Source organism: Gnatocerus cornutus, chromosome 7 (assembly GCF_029298725.1).
Source record: "Gnatocerus cornutus isolate USDA-ARS CGAHR chromosome 7, icGnaCorn1.1, whole genome shotgun sequence".
Lineage (NCBI taxonomy): Eukaryota > Metazoa > Arthropoda > Insecta > Coleoptera > Tenebrionidae > Gnatocerus > Gnatocerus cornutus.
In genome coordinates, this window is record NC_142239.1 from 8,398,294 (window position 1) to 8,419,017 (window position 20,724).

Sequence of the window (20,724 nt, forward strand, 5' to 3'; positions counted from 1 at the left end):
TTGCACAGAGAAGTCACAGTTTCCATGTTTTTTGATGTTTTTATAGCACCATACATTCACATACAAGCACAAAAACACAGTTTTGTCAAAGCAAAATTCTTGCATCTATAAGTACTAGAGAAATCAACAAGTTTCAACTTGTAAATCAAGGACACTAGCAATTTGAGACATGTCAGTCAGCAAATTGTTCAAATAGTGCTGAATTCGAAATTTTTAATTGCGCTTGCGTATGAATGAAAGAATATTTATATAAATCTACAAAATGTAGTCTTAAAATCAGATTGATTATAATTTATAACTTCATCTTTTAAAAGAAAATGTCTGCAATTATTAAAGAATTAAACGATAATTTGAGAGTTGACGAATTTGTAAGTTCGCGCTCACTGCAACTACATAAACCATATAACGTGTTGAATTTTAGTTTTGCTGATACGTGCTATGGCGAAAAGGTGTGTGTAAAGTGTCCTGGCTTCAAAACGATTCTTCCTCATCGTTTTACAAATAGATTGAAGAAAAACAACAATTTTGAAACTTTAAACGAAGAAATTAAATTTGGAAAAGAAATATTTTTTATCAGCGGAGGAACGGTGTATTTATCCACGGACATAGAATTTGTAGAAAAAGACAATTATGCCAAATTCCTAAACAAGAAGTTTTATGACCATAAGAAGACGCTTGCTATAAAAACTTATCAGATAAAAATTGAACGACATATTCAATCTTTGATTCATTTAAAACAACAAATTGAATTGTTTCAACTACAAAGAAAAATGTATCGATTACAATTAATTGAAAATGTTATTTCAAAATAATAAAATGAAATATGGTATATATCAATCAAAATTTTTTCTGTTATCCTTGTTTTATTTTATGATGGTTCTAATATGTAAAAATTTGAAAAAAAGACAAAACTTGAAGAATTTGGAATAAAAATCAAATGAATTTCAATCTTACAAAATTTAATAGAATAAGTTTAATTAAATGAAATATTCAACGCAGTAAATAGTAGATTTTTTTGTTTATATATAATTTATTAGCTTTAATGAAATAACTGGAATGTAAATAAATTACCAACCAATATTAGTACAAACATGTTTGTTAAATTTGTGGTCCAGTCTACTCAAATGTTTTTAGTAAAAAATAAAATAAAACAATAAAACATATTATAATTATTTATTAGAGTAGCTTATAATTGTTTCGATATATGGTTGATCACGTCTTTACATTTATCAATTTGATTATTTAGGTTTATTGCCTCGTTTGTAAGTTTTCTTCTTTTTTTCTTGTATAACGAGAAGAAACTTATCTTCTTTTTTTTTGAGTTCCTGGAGGGCCCTCTCTATACCCTCCAGATGGTAAAGGTGCTTTTGCTTCTCTACTATCAATCGTTTTCGACAACCTCACAGGGTGGATGTTGTAGAGTTTTCTTCTTCTTCTTCCTCCGTGGAGTCCTGTGATGAACAAGGTGACTCCTCGTTCAACACTTTTTCTTCCAACAAACGTAAATTTTTTCCCCTGGATGGCGTTGGTTTTGGCGATTTTTTCGAATTTAATTTCCTCATCGGAGGTGGCACTGTAGGTACTTGTCCCGCCGTCTTTAAAAAACTATCCAGAGACTCACAACCCTGAAAATTGAACGAAAAGAATTAAAAATTTAAAAATTTTAAATAACCGAAAGTAAGATTGTTAGAGAATTATTTATAATACTCACAGAGAGCAATTCTCCTTCTACCTGGAGAACTTCTAAATCCACTCCACCTGCTTCCTGAAAGCCAAATAAATCATGTTATTTGTAATGTACTAAAAAATTATAAAATTTATTTACCTGCAGCAAAACATTTTGAAGAATTTTAACAGATTTTTCGTCTTTTTCTTCTGAACAGCTTATGACTGAAATCTAAAAAAAAATAGTATTCAAAATAAAATAAATCAATATTGAAATAATTTAACTAACAGCAGGCGATTTTTTCAGGCTTAAATTGAATTTTTTCGCGGGAGTCTTCATTGTTAACTTTGTCAACTGAATGATTTGCAATACAGAAGAGTTCATTTTTATAATAAAGAAAATTGTTGATTATGCAAAAGTGCCCCACTATAGATACGTATGCAGGAGGTGGAAAGTTCATTGATCATTCGGAAAAATCTGCTGAGCTTGCACATTTTGAAGGACAAGTCAATGCTCGAGAGAATTAGACATATATCAGCTTATTACATCAATGTTAAAGACAGGTCATTGTCGCAGTAACTTGTCAATGCATTTTGTAAGTGCAAGCTTGCATTTTTCATGACCGGGGTCATTCAAACAAGAAGCGTGCATTTGGGACATACATCTCCAATAAGACATTCAAAAGTCTAAGTCCGAGCTGGTGTGGGAAAGCTGTAACCAATGAAACGCAATGTCACAATAGCAACATCAGCAACGGTAAGTGTACTAAGTAGGGATTGGTTGAAAAATAGTGTGTGGAGATAAACAAGGCGTAAAACGTATTTTGTCAAGTAGGCGGTGATAAATGACTTTAATATAAATCAAATTGTAACACTTTAGAGCAACAGAAATCAAGAAATCTTGAAGCAACATGAGCGACGGTAAGACATTGCTCTTCTGTTTTTAATTATATACAATAATTTTTTTCAGAATTAGTGCAATGCCCGTTCGTTAAAGACCACTGGGTCAAGCCAACGAGAATGGCGATCCACAAGTTCAAGTGGAGTCGCCGATTTCAACCTGGACTAACTGCATGGGCGCAACCACCCACATCAGCATCTTACCAACCCCAGCAGAATTCTGCAAGCAGTGGTGGAGTAGGAACAGCAGCAACACCTTTAAATAACATTAAAAAAGAAGAATTGTGGGATGATGATGATGATGATGATAGTGATGATTATCTGGGATATCGGCCAGTGTTAAACAGCGACATTATAAGACAGGTCCCACCTTGTCTATCAAGGAGGGAGCGAAAAGAATTCCGCAGACAGGAACGGTTGCGGATGAGTGCATATTCGTGATATCCCGTAAGTAAAGACTTTTGGAGTAAAACAAAAATATTAATTTTAATGCACTTACAGGGATGATCGAAAAATGGTGCAGTCACACCCCTCCCCCGCATTACTACATAATTTAACTTTGTAGCAAACACAATAAAAATTATTGAATATATTTTTAGTTTTTTTTTTAAATAGGGGTAGTTTCTCGAGATAAAGCAAATCTTTGAAAATTTACGTAAGAGAGTTTAGTACAAATAGTATTTCATTGATCAATTCTTATTTAAGCAATAGATCCCAAAAGGTTAAATTTGATGATCAAATTTCAGACACGCTGAAACTGAGCCATGGTGTCCCACAAGGGTCAATATTAGGCCCAATACTATTTCTAATTTACATTAACGATTTTCCAAACTATATTCCGGAAGCCGACTTTCTCCTTTATGAGGATGATACTAACATAGGAAGCTCAGAAAAATCCCTAGAAAAATTAGACTCTAACATTAAGCAATTCTACTCTAAAGCTCAACAATGGCTGGTAACAAATAAATTACACCTAAATACAGATAAAACAGTTAGTATGGTTTTCACCTTAAATAGATCGCAGCGAACAAACAATAACTCCGAATTTGTCAAATTTTTAGGTGTTTGTGTGGAACCATCTTTAAGGTGGCACAAGCATGTTGAGATGATCGCAAACAAACTGTGTAAAACAATATACATGCTACGCCATCTCTCTAAGGTTGTTTCTATACAAACCCTAAAAACAACAGCTTACTTTGCCCTTTTTCAATCACACATTCAATATTGTATCATTATATGGGGACACTCACCGGATGCCAAAAGGATATTCAAATTACAACGCCGAGCGTTAAGAGTTATAGGAAAAATACAATATCGAGCAGACTGTGAAAAACTCTTCCAAGAACTACAAATTTTAACAGTACCATGCATATTTATACTAGAAACATTAAAATATTTTTTTCACAATAAAGAACAATTTAAAAAATTAAAATCCTTTCATAGTTGCAATACAAGGCGAAGTGACGTGAATTTTGAAAATTTGAGACTTACTAGATCCAGATGTGGAAATAACTATTATTGCATAAAATTCTATAACGCTTTGCCACATGCATTTAGATGTCAACAGTATCAAACTGTTTTAAAACAACTAAAAAAATACTTGATTAGCAAATCATTCTACTCAATTGAGGAATTTATTAAAAATAAGTTCGACGATATCTGTAATTAAATAGAAACCCAAATTGACGTGTGTAAAAATACAATGTATTTATAACACCAATAAACATTATTAATATCACTATTATTATTAATTATAATTAAATAATAGATAAGATTAGGTTAATAAATAAAAGTCCCCAAGTTTGACCAATTATTTACACCCTGTAAATGAAGCCACTCAGATGTTTATTATGCTGCAGATTCGAACATGGCACATAAATCCTCGTGACTGAAGATTTACGCTAAATGAAAAACTTTTAGCCCTTTCTCTGCTAACTGAGGACGACTGAGTGTCAAAATTCATTTGATAAAGTGAAAGAAATAATAAAATCGCCTGTAGTATTTAGTAGGGTAACGCAGAGCACGTGCCATGTGGAGATAGGGAAGGAGACCCTATCCGGATTGGCAAAGGGGCAGAGTGCCAGTATTACACTCTACCCACCGAGGAATTTTAGCGAAGGAGAAAAGATATTAAATTAAGGTGAGCAGACAGACACAAAAAAAGGGGGATGAACGAGAAACTTTTTTTTGACAAAAAATAAATGAAGGAACTTTTAAATTTTATTTGGGTTGGAAGATATGGGTAACGCGCTTAATGAAACACCTGATTGAAAGGTGAAGGTCGGCTAGATAACAACAATGTCATGTTCGCATTCTTGTTGTCAGTTTTAGAGTAAGATAATCCATGTAAACGTCAGAGTAATTTGTAATTAGCTTGGAAGGTTAGATTAGTAGTTAAATCTATTAGTTTGTAATTGCTGTCTTTTGTTCGTCCCCATCACCGATGGACCGTCACGACAAGACCTGACTGTCCTAGTGGTAGGCTAGAGGGAACATCAGACTTCCAGGAGTACCACGGAGTACCACCAAAGAACCGGAAGGCAAAGTGGAGGCAGAGTGACCACTCACCGGAACCGACAAGAAACTGCGTCATTTGGAAGGGACGGCTTCAGGTTATTTCTACTTAAGTTCACACATATGGTGCCGAAGGAACGGCGAGAACAACGAGATCGACCATTCTCTTTCCCTGTTTACTTAACCTCACCCTTATTGAGAATCCTGTAACAACGCAACTGAAAACCTAAGCAAGATCCTCCAGAGTAAGAGTTCCTAAATGGTCAAGGAGAACGTACAACCCAAGAGAAACCCAAGAGGCGCAGTTTGCCATCGGGAAGATTACGAAGGAGGATACAAAATTCAACCACCTACTGACCGTTCTTCCCCCTGAAGTCGCTTGTGAGGTGTGTGATGTCATTACGACACCAAATGAGACCACTCCCTATACCACTTTAAAAAAGGCAATCATCCAGAGAATTTCGTTATCAGAAACAACTGTTGCGACAAATGCAAAATCTAGGGCATGACAGTGGCTGTGTGAGCCAAACGGGTCTACGAGAACTATTTTTGCAGCAGATGCTAGCGAATATTCAACCTGTATTAATTTCTCTGGCCGACAACAGTCTTGAAAAGATTGCCGAGGTAGCTGACAAGATTTTGGAATCGACGCCGCCAATGGGGATAGCTGCCGTCAAAGAAGAAAGTGCAAGTTCCGGAAGACAATAGTTGGTTGTATAACTATTTTTTAACTATTAACTTCCTTAACTACAAAATAACAAAAAGAATTTTTTTGAAAATAAACAAAATAAAAGAGCTAAAGAACATTTAATACAGTCCACTTCATCAAATCAACAAAAACGCTTTTGCGCAAAATGTCCTTTAGGTAACAAATTATTGCACAGAAATCGTTAATTTTGGCATTAAACTTTTCCTCTTCAGTCCATCATATCTCGAAAAATTGAATTGACCTATGGCATTGTCCGATGATACAGTTTCACGATGGTGCGCGACTTTCCGAACATACTGTACATATCGTCGCTGTTAAAACATAGGATCGCATCTATATTTTTCATATTTTCGAGGAGAACACCATGTTAGAATCTCTGATCGGGTTGTACCCCCTCCCACACTAGTGCGGGTAGTCACCATCCCCTTGACGGCAGTGGAAAGATTTCAAACAAACAAAACCCTCGTATCTGCGCAGAAAAACTACGCAGAGAGCCTCAGCATGGGTTTAAAGTTGTTACTTCTCAAAAGTTCTGTTAGAACTATTCGTCAAAATAATCTAAAAGACAATAAAATAGTATTTCAAATAGATTTCGCCAAAAATTACTCGTTGGTGTCTCACGACGAAAAACTGTACCCTGTAAAGCTTCATTTGCCATAATTAGCGACGATTTATCGCATAATAAATACTTGGTGTATGCTTTTTTAAAAACAATATGGGACATTGGAATGGGACATTTTTATATTTGTTCGGATGGATGCGCTGCACAGTTTAAAAATAAAGATACGTTGGCCAATTTATGTTTCTTTCAAAAAGATTTCGGAATAACATCCAGTGAATGGAACTTTTTTGCCAGTTTTCATGGTAAAGGAGCCGTGGATGCTATTGGAGGCTTAGTTAAGCGATGAGTTTGGGTTAAAAGCCGATGAGCCTTCATCAGTGGTGAGGAAGTTAAGAAGTATAATCCTACTCTTGACGATAGATGGAAAAATGTGTTACAAATTGAAAAAATTCGACAAAAACATCATTTTCACCATTCACACCTAAATAACACAGAAATATTGACTAAACGTGTTACAGAAAGTGTTAATTTTAATATTTGTCGTGTTTTTAAATAGATCGTTGAAATAAATAAGATAGATTTTTTGTCCCGTCCGTTATAAACATAAGCGTTGAAAAAACGATCCCTTAACAAATATTAAATAAAACATTGTGTTAAATTATTACTCAATCTTGGTTCAATCCAACTATATCACGTTCGTAGGTAATGTTCACAATACTTCGCAGAAAATTTTGTTTAAAATTGTTACAACTTTCAAAGTAGACCTACTACCCTGTCCCGTCCGTTATCATTTTTCAAAAATTTTTTACTCTTGACAGCTGTAGCATGATAATCATTTATAGGTCAATTATGAAAGTGTTGAGGGTCAATTAACATGTGCGTATTTTCTTTTCTTTATTATAAAAATAATACTCCTAAGATGGACAAAATTAACAAATAATTTTTGTCCGAATGTCCCGTCCGTTAACATGGAATGGCTGACGTTGTAAATTGAAGCGTGCACCGGAACAACGATCTATGTTACAATTTTGGCTATGTTGGGCTAACAGTGGAACAACGATATATGGAACGTTCTGCATGCGCAGCTACGACAAATATCATCAAATTTCAAGAGGTGGGGCCATACATTGTTTTTTAAATTGCACTGTTAGGGAACAACGATCTATGTTCTCAATAATGGGGTCAGAGTCAAACGTGATTTTCTCACCTTCTTCGTTAAAAACGGTCAACAAACTGCGCAAAAGAAAAGTTAACGTTCCTGAGTGGCAATGTGTGAAACGAAAAACTCTGAGAGATGCAGGTAAAGAATACATTTCGAAAAGAAAACATATTATCTCAGCAAAACGGCTTCCAACAAAGGTGAGTGGAACAACGATCTATGTTTCATATGTTTTGAAAAAGAGTAGTTCAGCATATACCTAACGCAAATCCATGTATTGTATTTTTATAACTAATATATTACTAATGTTGAGTTTCTTTCAGGATCGTGTATGTAATCCTCAGTCATGCTCCAAAGTTGGATGTCGCAATTTAAACGCTAATAAAAAAATTAGACTGTTTCACGAGTACCATAAATTGAATTATGATGAACAGTCAATTTACTTGCAAAAATGTTTGTCAATAAAAGAACCTGTCAGGAGGCGAAGTGGAAAGAATGATGCCAATTCCAAAAAGCTTGCATCGTTCACTTATCAAATAGAAGGGGAAGACGTGTGCAAGAAAACTTTACTTGACGTTTTCTCCATCACATTTCGTCGTATCCAGACTCTTCAATCGAAACTCAAGAATGGTATTACTATTCCTAGGGACCAAAGGGGAAGACATAGCACCAGACCTCATGCTCTTAAGGACACCGACCGAGAGATGGTGAGGCAACACATCAGGAGTTTTCCAAAACAACCAAGTCATTATTCACGAGCAAAAACTGAAAAAGAATGTCTTAGTCCAGATTTAAATCTATGTAAAATGTATCGCCTCGTTAAAGTACAACATCCAAACGTATTAATAAGTCGTACACTCTATCAGCAAATTTTTAATGACGATTTCCAGCTACGATTTGGTGTTCCAAGGTCAGATACATGCAAGTATTGTGATATGACTTATGTGAAGTTGGTCAACGCAACAACAGAAGAGGAGTGTAACAAGATATCCGCAGAAAGAGAGCTGCACCATCGTAAGGCAGAAGCTGGTTATAAAAATCTAAATGAAGACAAGAACACTGCCATCCAGAATCAGAATATTGTTGTCGTATGTGTTGATTTGCAGCAAGTATTGTTCTGTCCAACACTTATTCATTCCTCCATGTTTTACCAAAGACAGCTTTCTTGTTATAACTTCAACATTCACAATCTTGGAGCAAATAGAGCCACTATGCACTTATGGGATGAAACCATCGCGAAAAGAGGCTCTGCAGATATTGCTTCATGTATTTTCAAATACATAACAAGCAACTACGAGAAGCTCCAAAGAGGTGAACAACGCACCCTCATTGTTTGGTCGGATAGATGTGTAGGCCAAAATAATAATTGGAAGAAGATTGCTTTGTATTTTTACCTAATCCAACTAGGCTATTTCTCAGAAGTCCATCAGAAATTTTTGTGTTCCGGACATAGTTTCCTACCCTGTGACCGTGACTTCGCCCAGATTGAAAGAGTTAAAAAAACAGCAAAAGTAATGGTCCCTCTAGAATGGAAAGATGTGATAGCAGAAGCCTGTATCAATTCTCCCTTTTCAATAGTGTTTATGAAACAAGAGGACTTCAAAAACTTGGATGGGTTGGAAAAACTCATGAATAAAACGATCACCAAAATCACTGATGCCATGTGGATAAAGCTTTCTTGGGATAATCCAACGACGGTAAATATTCGAAAGTCACATAATATCATGCGCCCATGGGAACAATATGATATTATAAGAAAGAAACGTGGACACCAACCTACTAGAATCGCTGTTCCTCCCATCCAGGCTTTGGAGATTTTGTATGATGAGCCCTTGAAAATCAGCAAAGAGAAGAAGGACAATCTCATTGATATGACGCAGTATTTGGACGAAAAATATAGAAATTTTTACCATAACATTGCTTGCGAAGATGCTTAGTAATACAGTTCAATAATATGTTTGTTTAATAAAGTTACAATGACGTTAATGGCATTTCTTTTTCATTAAAAATAAATATATATATATATTTAAATTATATTGCTCTATACTTTAATTTTTTAATGCAACATAGATCATTGTTCCACTGTAAAACAAAACAATTTCGTTTTTGTCACGAATCAGGTCATATTATAATGTAAACGTAACTGAATTTGTGATGTCCAAGCATACTATGATGTGTTGTGACATATCTGAACGTAAAACTGCTAAACATATCATGCTGAAACGTTTTTCGCAGTTTCTGACAAAAAACTGAAATGTAACATAGATCATTGTTCCGGTGCACGCTTCAATTTTGTAATTTTTTACATTTATATGCATTGTAAATATGTAGATTATTATGAGATTCACAATCAGACTAGATTTTCAAGAAAAGACTTGAAAATTTTATGGACTCAATTTACCAAAAATCTTTAATGAGAGAAACGCTCAATTAAATAATTCCCTGACTTCCCAAGTCCCAAGCATACATGAAAATTAAAATTCATGTCGGGTGACTCCGCCCACTCAACACAAATAAATTTTCAAACACGTTGAGACTCGCAAGAAATTTCGCCTATCTTATACACGTGTACTTGTACTACACAATTTTGTTATTTTTTTCTATTTCAGTATGTCTCGACGAAAACGGACTTCAGATCGAAGTCTCTGGTCCATTACCGATCTTGAAAACGCAAGACAGCGTGTTAATGGAGGCGAATCAATAAGGAGCGTAGCCCGTTCGCTAGAATTTAATGAAGCCACTCTTCGTAAGAGACTTAAAAGAGCTACACCAGCTACGTCTCTTGGGAGATATCATCGGAGATGCAGAAAAAACTATGTGACTATATAAAAAATTTGATGAAATGTTTTATGGGCTAACTCCAAAAGGACTTAGGGAACTAGCATTTCAATTTGCAGAAAAAAACAACATACCGCATCGTTTTAATGCAGAGAAAAAAATGTCTGGTAAAGAGTGGCTACAAGGTTTTCGTAAAAGACATCCAGATTTGTCTTCGAGGCAACCTACCTCAACGAGTATTGCTCGAGCCATAAGCCTATTAGCTTATGCTTTAACAAGCCTCAATGCGACCGTTTCTTTAAAAATCAGTCTCACCTCATGGATGTCTACAATTTCCCGCCCCATGCTATATTTAATATGGACGAAACAGGGATATTTACAGTTCCTAATAAACCACCGAAAGTAATATCTACCAAAGGGAAACGATGTGTGAATAAAATTTCAAGCGCTGAAAGAGGAACCAACGTTACTGTAGTGTGTGCGATGAGCGCTAGTGGATATTATGAAAGAATGAAAGCTGAACTTTCGGATGGCGCTCCACCTTCTGCCAGAATTCCAGTTTCATTAACAGTGACATCTTTCCGGACTGGCCCTTCCATTTTAAAGATCATGTAAAACCATCTGCCGAAAACCCTGATCTACTCATTTTGGATAATCATACGTCACATTGCTCTTTAAAGGCTGTGAACTTTTTCCGTGACAATCACATATATGCATGTTTCAATAGCTTAAAAAAATTCTACGCCAGCGAATGTGAAATATGGCACAAAAATCACCCAGGTCTCGCCATTACACCTTATCAACTAGCCTCCACACTTACACCTGACTATTTTAAGGCTGCTGTATTTAGGAAGAAAATTTTTTATGCAATGAAGTGACTGATCGACCACAACCTGACATGGCTTCTACTGCACCACCCACGCCTTTGCCAGCTCCAAATCCTAATGGTGTTACAATCAATGATACAAATGTAGCTGAAAACATCGAAGACGCATCGACAACGTTGCCTCCTATACCAGCTATGCATACTTCGATGAAAAATTTATTTTTTTTTTATTTTTGGCCATAAATTGTAAACTATTTGTCCGATAGATCTCAAATTTAGTCAGTAGCTAGACTTCGAGCTCTTCTTTCGACTGATGTAAATTCAAAGCTATTAAACGTCGCTTTCATTTTGAAAACATTGATTAAAAATCACCCTAAAATGACGTTTCCAAAACAGTTTTTGGTCAATACATCGTTTATTTATTAAGCATACTCAACAAATTTGGGTCTCATTTTACGCTGATTTCAAAAACATGATAATTTTTTAATATTTGTCAATAAGTAACCGAGGCCAAATTTTTGAAGGTTCAAAACAATTCGTGCTCGATATCTCGAAAAACTATTACAGATATTAAGATGCGGTTTGCGCCATCGTTTTTTTTTGCGATTTTTTACCTAAAAAAATGGTTTTTAGATTTTCCAAAAGTCGAAAGTTGCATTTTTTTGCGCAAAAGTTTTGACTAAAACTATGGCCAAACTTCTGATATCGATATCTCGGTTAATTTTTTGAGTAAACTTGAGTTATTATACATCAGTGTACGCAGAATTTTACACAAATCTGGGATTTAAATTCAGATCCGACAACAGATAACATAACCTTTCATATAACATAATAAAAATTAAAGATGTAATAAATGAGGATTTAAAAAGAAAATATGTATTGAAAAAAGAGATCTCAGAAAAGTCTCTTTATCAAAAAATGTTACACCAAAAATGTTTATTGTCTTGTACTCCGCAAGTAAATCAGTGTTAGCGAGAAATAAGAGGAAAAAAAGTCGATTTACAAGATGGTTGCGGAGACAACTGCTATAACTGCTATGATTTATGCGTTTGTTATGTTGTTATGTCAAATGTTATGATTATTTATTAAAATGTATTCTGTGTTTATTACGAAAATATTGTATAAAAAATGTAAATGATATTTATTTATTATTTTAAGCAGAACAAAAATAATAAATGTGGGGAAGTAACTTAAATTTCGCGCCTAATCGATTCAGTCAATGCACGACTGTCGTGAGGAATTCATCATAAAAACCAAACCCCAAAATATTTGGTCCTTACGGATTATCGTTTTTACCAAATACTGGGCCCAAAGCAAGTGTGTGTGAAAAATTACAATTAGCGGTTAGCTGTGGGCCCCCATGTTCCTAGCGTTATTGACTTACCGGTTACAGAACAGGAAATTTCTTGCATCTGCACATAATCTCATTGCACACGACGATAACCGAAACGACTATTTAGGTAATTTGAAATCATAAAAACTAAAACACTAGGAACAAATTAGGTTTGTTCCAACCAACGTGTGAACGGTCCTATGTACGGTCATGCTCATGCGCACTAAAGAAAATACGTTCCAACCGAACGTGGACGATACATGGACGATCGAAAAAACGTTCCAACTTAAATTTGAATTGTTCTGGGACGATTCGTAAACCGTCAATTCGGTGCTTGCTCTGAACCGTGAACTGCTTGAACCGTTCAAGCGGGCATGCGCATTTACACTACTTTCAAATACTGACAATTGTTTCATAACCTAAAACAACAAAATTCAAAATGCTCGATGACGAAGGAGTAATGAGTGATTTTGATAGTGGCATTAGTGACGACGACGACAACGAGCTGCAAGTTGAATACCGAACGAAAAATGAAAATTATTTAGGTAATTTTGATGGGCCATTTTGTATTTTTTTAATTTTTGATACATTTTAGAGGAAACAATCCCACAATATACTGAAAAGGTGTTTTTTGAACATTTTCGAGTATCTCGAGAAGTTGTTAATAGTATATGTGAAAAACATGAAAACAGTCAGTATTTTCACAACCACTCAGGACAATTTGGAATGATACCTGCAACTGATCAAGTAAATACATAATTTTTAGGTTGTATCACCAGTTTTCCAAATTATTTTTAGTTACTCATTTACTTGTGGTACATGGGACACCAGACTGCTAGTTTTCGTGACGTTGCTGATCGTTTTAACATAACTATAAGTTCAGTAAATCGGGTTATTCAACGTCTGACTTATTTTTTGAATAATTTATCACCTGAGATTATAAAGTGGCCCAATGATGTGGAAAAACGCACAATAGAAGAACATTTTAGGGAGAATGGCTTTCCAAATATAATTGGCACAATTGATGGAATTCATTTTAAAATTGACAAAGCAGAAAATGACCCAGAATCTTATATTAATCGTAAGGGATACTACTCCATCCAGGTATACTAAAATATTGAAATCTTAAAAATACTAAAATTTTCAATTCTTCTCAGATGCAAGCTGTTTGCGATCACCAAAGAAAAAATTTGGATGTATTTATTTGTTATCCAGGCTCGGTACACGACAGTCGAGTCTTTAGAATTTCACCTTTGGGAAACAATTTAGAAGAAAAATGCAATCGATATTTTATTTTAGGAGATAGTGGATATCCGCTTCAAAATCATTTGCTGGTACGTTTTAAGGATAGAGGAAATCTCACCCGAAGACAACAAAATTATAATAATAAACTTAGAAAGAACCGATATGTCATAGAACATTGCTTTAGTATATTAAAACAAAAATTTCGGCAAATGTATCATATCAAGTTAAGAAGTATAAGATTTATTGTACATTTTATTAGAGCAGCCTGTGTATTGCATAATATAGCATTGAATGATCATTTTGATGTAGGTGAAGTTCACGTAGTGAACATTCCGGAAGCCAATTATGACGACAATGAAGATGATGAAGTAGAAGACAACATGGAAGCTCGTGAAGTCAGAGAAAGAGTTGTAAATGTTTTACAAATCTGATTTTCTATAAATCGCGTTATTTGCTGAATAAACGTTTTATATAAAAAGACTTTTAAAGAAAAACAATGGTTTTATAAAAAAAAATAATGGGTTAATGGTAATTACATATTAACTTAAAACATATTAAATAAAATCTACAAAAAAAAAAACAAAACTTCTACGAGATCATCTGAACTCACAAAACGTTCACAACTATCACAAAAACTGATAAAAAAAGCATAACAGAAAAAAATATTCTAAAAATATATAATAATATGTAATACTAAATCATAAAAGAAAAAAATACTCTAAAAACATAATATGTAATACTAAATAAAAATAAAACAACTTTAAACTATATCGTTTGAAGTACAATTACAAGCTCGTTTTTCCTTCAATATATCATTGCGTTCCTGGATTAAATTGTTACGTCTTTTCATTTCTACTATTTTTTGCCTTTCAATTTCTAGTCTTTGGTTAAAATACTCCGCTCTCTGTGTGAGCATCCTGTCGTTTAAGGATTTCTTTTCTTTTAAAATTCTACTTTTTCGCCTTTTCTCTATACCTTTGCTGCCCTCTACTTGTTTGTTCTCTTCGCTACAGCTAGCTTTTGCGATAACCTCGTTTTCATTAGTAATTGCTATGGCGGCACCCATATCGTGGTCCACTGTTTCACTTGATAGTAACATTTCCGGATGGAGGTTTTTTTTCTTTCCAAAAATGTCATTCATTTCCGTTTCGTATTCAAAATATTTGCGTCCCTTTCCTAAAATATTAGAATTATTTATAAAAGTTTTTACTTTGAGTGAGAATTTTCAACTTTCCTGTTTTTTTGTTATTGTCCTGAAATTTTTTATAGTTCCTTTCTAAGACCCTCCATCGGTTTGAACAGTTATTTGCTGTAACTTCTATTTGTACTTCTACTAACTTTTGTGCAATTTTTTCAAAAAGCATTTTTGTATTTCTAATCTCCAATGTGCCCATTTTTTTTATATATTGTTTGTAGAAATCCAATAAAAGCTTAGATTCGTTTTCTGTCCACTTATGTTCTGGGACTTTGATATTATTAATGTTTGACTGAGCTGTCAATTGTCTAGGTATTCCATTACTAACACGTATTAGTTCTTGTACTCCTAAAATGGAAATTAAATAAATTAGTAACAAAAGAAACGTTAGTTAAAACATGTATAACAACTTACCAGTGGATGGATCCTCTTCGCTAATTTCATATAAAACATTCATGTTTCCTGATGTATGCAACTAATAATCTACCCACTAGGTGTACCACTCTGTTTACTAGATTTAAACAAAAATAACAACGAACTAACCAAACTTACCAAACTACCCAACTGAATTATTTTTTGGCGCTTGCACGACCGCGTGATACCGTTCCAACACGTGTCCACTTGTGTATGGTTACCAAACCGTGCGCACTAAACGCAGGCGCACTGAGCAATCCACGTACCGTTTTGTGGCGGTACAAAAACATAGAGTTGGAACAAACCTATTGTTTAAACTACACGCTTCTAATAACGTGCGACACGCGTGGTTTTCTTGAACAGCTATGTCAAATGTGTGAAGTTAGCTAGCTTGTAGTTCATGCGGTAAGCGCTGTGGCGCTAGCTGTCAAATTGGTTTAAGGTCACTAGATGAGCAAATTTATTTCTTTGGTTAGCAATTGGTTTGACATAATGAACTCATACACACCAAAACAAACATTGCAAACCAAAAAGCCGTATGGCTTGGATATTGTCATGCAAAACGGAATTTTAAACGAAACATACAAAGTACCCATCAATGAAATGTGTGGGAAAAACATGTTTGTAAATTTTTCAAAAGGGGATATTAATGTCTACAAGATCACTTCAATTACTTTTTAAGGACCTTCAAAACAGTTACGAGATTTCTTATCTCATAACAAGCAGATTAAACCGGGACGCTTTAGAAAATCTTTTTTCACAAGTTCGACAGACTGGAGGGCTACATGATCACCCATCTCTCCTTAATGCAATTCATCGAATTAAATCGATTGTTGTAGGGCGAAACCCAGGAATTTTGAAAGAAGGGACAAACATTGCCTTAACAGAAGACCTATGTCACGAAGAATATCTTCTAGCAAATGTCAAAAAATCGGCGTCAATATTAATATCCCTGCATTTGAAGATACTTCATATTCATTTTTAGAAAATGAATTATCTTTAAGTAGCAGCAGCCTTAGCGATGTTTCCGCAACTAAAGAAGATCCCGAGAAAGACGGATTTGCTTATTTATGTGGGTGGATAGGAAAAAAATGTCGTAATAAATATCCATTTTCATTCTTATGCGGTGCCCACGAGTTGGTTGCAGCATTTATCGTGTGGGGGTCTTACTGAACCAAGTAAGTCTTGGTTTGAGACTGCAAATCATTTTGCAAAATATTTTAAATATTTTCACGGTAAAGCTGTAAACAAAAATAAAAATATTGTTAAATCTATTACTAATAAAATAAAAAGAAAATTAAAGAATTTCCAGAGGAAATTATTGCTACATATATTCCTCATTTCCCCCTAATTTCTTCGGCGTACCTTTGGCTCGAGCCATTTTTTGTTAAATAAAACGATTATTCTCAATAATTCAACAAATGTGAACGTTACTTTTTGTTGATGTTTCTTCTCGAATTTAAACTACTATGCTAGGGAAATGTAGAGACTTGTGTTGGTAGTCTTGCAGACAAAGAGAGACGCAGTTCTGAACAATAATATGGAAGAAAAAGATGGAGATAATGCTGTGAGTCTAGTCTATAAGGCTGTGAGAGAAGGGAATATGGTTATGTTATGTCGCCCTTGCAATGATCTAATAATTTACTACTAGATGCACCCTAAGCCCGTGTTGCTAGCGTTGAAGCGTCCTCAACACTAGAGAGAGAAAGTCTATTTAGGAATTTCATAAGTGAGACAAAGATAGGTAGAGAAAATGTCACGTGATATCAGGAGACGTCATTTTTCTTAGAAACCATAAACAAAAGTGCACACAAGCCTGTCTTTGGTGACGACTGGCAACTGATTGGCTCTAGCGTTTTAAGGTTATGTGTCAAATTCAAATTCGATTTGTAGTAGTTTTATTAAATATAATTTAGAAGATATTAATTTTCTTGATTCAGAAATGTGTAATATGTTCTACTTTTACAAAAAATATTAAAAAAAAAATATCAAAAATGAAAAAAATTAAGCAATAAAAGTTAATAAAATATAGGTGCGTGGTGTCAAATAACACAATATCGTTATTGTAATGTCAAAAAGCAGCAAATAACAGAAAGAACAAGTTTTCTTTCAACAAGATGGGGCTACACCTTACAATGCACAATGCATTTCTCGTAGGTGTCAATTGTGTAATAAAAAAAAACGGGATGGCGTTTCAACAGTATTTTAATGAAATTAGGTAGTAGTTTTTTCTGATTTGTAATTATTATTGTCTTTTGTTATTAATAATTTCAAAAAAAATGCCGATCTTTTCTGTTATTTGCTGCTTTTTGACATTACATTAACGGTATTCTTTTATTTGACACCATGTACCTAGATTTTATTAACTTTTATTGCTTTTTTTTCAATTTTGATAATTTTTTAAAAAATATTTTTGGTAAAAGTAGAACATATTACACATTTCTGAATCAAGAAAATTAATATCTTCCAAATGATGAAAAAAAAATATGGGTGCCAATTTAAAATAAAAAAGTTGAGTATCGCCCAAAAGAAACTAAGACATTTAGAAAATTTTTAAATTTTTGAAATCGGTTCATAAATAAAAATTCTACAACGCCTGCCGTTTTAAAAAAATTACCCTGTAGAAAAGAGGTTGTTTTTGCAGGTTTTATTATATTAACGTATTAAGTCTATTGTAATAAATATTTAAACTATATCAAGAAAAACGAAAATTTTAAAACAATTAAATAAAAGAAATTATGCAGATCATAAATCATAAATTATCTGACCGCCAACTTTGATGCAAACTTTTGCGCTTACAAAAATTCGTTCTTTTTACATTAGTTTTGAGTTAATTGGATTTAAGCAGTGTAAAGTATTTCGTTTGGAATACAAAAAAGTTTAATACTTATAAAGTCATAAGCTACTGGATTTAAAAATTGGTAGCAAAACAAATAAATCGCAACAATTATGATGATACACAGGTCTTCTTAAATTACAAAAAAAAAAAAAAATTTTTTGTATATTGTTTAATTTGTACATGCTGTAGACCAAAACTTTGCATAAAATTTGAACCGCTCTCAATAGAAAGAATAAAAGTGATATCAAATTGATTGAATTTATTATTACTGGTGTTTAAATAAATCAATTTTGGGTAATTTTTGTCTAAAACTTTTCCCAGACAATTTAAAATTAAACTGTCTATTGATGTGGTTGAGCCGTATCTTTAAAAACATGGAAATAAATTGTTTAATCAGTACATTGAACCAAATTTGGTTGCATACATTTCAAAAAAGACTATTTCCAACATGGCGCCCTTGTTAAAACATCCCCACCACCACCTTTTCACCCTCTAGTAATAATAGTCTCAACTCTCTGACGACAACGCAGATGGAAACAAGTGGAAGTGGCACAAGTGTCGCGACCGGCAACATTGATTTGGCTTCATATGTGCCTGAGTAAAAAATTTTGACATATAAGTTGGCAGCATATTATGCAACAAAAAACACTAAAAACTCTACATTCCTACTAAAGCTTGATTGATAGTAACTGGGCTACTACAATTGGTACTTTTATAAAATGGAGCCAAAGAGTTCCACAGAAAATTTTCCATTGTCACTTAGCTTTTTATCTATAAATAGTTGTCGATAAACTTGTATGTATGAATCTTACAACGTTTTGTTAATCATTTACCTACATTTACATAAATAAATAAGTACCTACAATAATTATTAAATATTTAGACAATTATTATATTCATGTCTGAACAGATACAGTCTGGGACACAGAATTTCAAACGACCTGTCATTTTTTCACTCTAATACAGTCTTTATTCACTCATAAACTCATAACCAAACTTTTAATTTTTGACATATTTATCAAAGTGACATAACTAATAAGACGAGCTAGGTGTAAAATTTTTCTCATTTCAGATTGAAGTAATTGCGGTTTAAACCTTGCTTTGTTGATTCCAGACTGCCGGCATTTTAATAATTGCTTGAAATTTTACGGTGACAGCTTTGAAAGTTTTAAGTATAGACTACAATTAATTTTTTTAAACGTCAGAAAATTATCGTTTAAAATTCTGTGTCCAAAACTGTACATGGATGTGACTGCAATATATCAAGATGGCATAAATCTTTGTTCTTTTGGGTGGTTCTGTGGAAGAGATGGGCAGCCAGGTAGGAACCGACAGAATGCCAATAGTGAAGCGTTAAAGTTATATGAGCATGTAAAGTGGTACCGACGCGAGACCAGCAAAATGCACGTTGTCTTGTTTGCAACGTTTCATTTAACCGATATCCTCCTGTTGTTGCTATGGGGACGGTAACAGACAATGCAAGAAAGGCATGATGCTTCTGTTGTCCCAATGGCTACAAACGCTCACGGTTTTGTGGTACCTTCCTCGAGCGTGCTTGACTCAACGATGTGGGGAATCCAGGATTCTTAACATAATATTATGCTTGTTGCAAGATATTATGTTAGCTATGTCATATTTAATAACATCTAAAACTAAGGATGTGTTCCGAAACTAACTAACGTTGCGGTTAAGTTATGGTTACCCGTTTCGAAATTATCGGTAACTAACCAAACTCCTAAAAAAATTGGTGATTTTTGGAAGTCTGGTGTCAACCAAGTCACCGGCACAAAATGGTCGGTAACTAGTGGTAATTTGGCAAGTGCGTGAAAACCTTCGGCGGGAAAGCATCATAACCTACTAGTTTGCTACTTCAGGAATGTAAAAATGTGTAAACATTTAAAAAAGTGTTATAAAACTTGAATTATTCATTGTAGGAAGTACAAAATGACCCTATGATACGCTGTGGGCATTGAAAGCTTGAACTGGGATTGCTTTCGGGTATTAACGAGGGCTGTATTTTAGCTGAACATGCCTGCTTTGAAAAGTATGAAGAGTTAAGCATCGATGAAGAAAATTATGTGAGGGACGATATAATAAAAAAAAATGAACATGAAACTTGGACTGATTACCACATAAAAAGTTAATCGACGAATATCTTACACAAAAGGAAAAGGTTATGTCGCCCATGTATAACAAGAAACAAGTGTGGGACATCATAAGCAAGAAGTTGAAAATGAAAGGAATAAATAAACCTGCATCCAAATGTGATGAAAAATGGCGCAATTTGAAAAAACATATGATAAAGTTTTGACTTCGAGAAACACCACAGGCAACAGTAATGTAAGCTGGAAGTGGTTTGAATTATTCCACAACATTAACTTCAAGGATCCCCATTTCAAACCGTTATTTACGTCATGCAGTACCTCTTTGAAGCGATCCATTGAGGGAGAAACATCAAATCCGTCCAAAGATGACAGTGAAGACTCTGAAGAAACTCCAAAGAAGAAGAAGAATCGTTTCATGGCTGCAGATCTGGAAATGAATCGTCAAAAGCGTCATGACGAAAAAATGGCCCAAAAAGACAA

General features: G+C 34.1%; 3 protein-coding genes across 3 annotated transcripts; 1 reads left to right on the forward strand and 2 right to left on the reverse strand.

Moving 5' to 3' along the window:
* Positions 1 to 1,326: 1,326 nt before the first annotated feature.
* Positions 1,327 to 20,661, reverse strand: LOC148170703 (uncharacterized). The gene is made up of 4 exons (XM_088042238.1): positions 20,563 to 20,661; positions 1,826 to 1,897; positions 1,712 to 1,765; positions 1,327 to 1,625 (listed from the first exon to the last, which is right to left on the reverse strand). The coding sequence occupies exons 1-4, from the start codon at positions 20,659 to 20,661 to the stop codon at positions 1,401 to 1,403; spliced, it is 450 nt and encodes a 149-aa protein (XP_087898364.1). The 3' UTR covers positions 1,327 to 1,400.
* Positions 2,283 to 3,157, forward strand: LOC148170704 (uncharacterized). Its single transcript, XM_088041906.1, has 3 exons — positions 2,283 to 2,586; positions 2,636 to 3,012; positions 3,067 to 3,157. Exons 1-2 carry the CDS (start codon positions 2,577 to 2,579, stop codon positions 3,004 to 3,006), a joined length of 381 nt encoding a protein of 126 aa, XP_087898032.1. The 5' UTR covers positions 2,283 to 2,576; the 3' UTR covers positions 3,007 to 3,012; positions 3,067 to 3,157.
* On the reverse strand, positions 14,882 to 15,696 carry LOC148170705 (uncharacterized). The gene is made up of 2 exons (XM_088041217.1): positions 15,301 to 15,696; positions 14,882 to 15,234 (listed from the first exon to the last, which is right to left on the reverse strand). The coding sequence occupies exons 1-2, from the start codon at positions 15,341 to 15,343 to the stop codon at positions 14,882 to 14,884; spliced, it is 396 nt and encodes a 131-aa protein (XP_087897343.1). The 5' UTR covers positions 15,344 to 15,696.
* Positions 20,662 to 20,724: the final 63 nt, after the last annotated feature.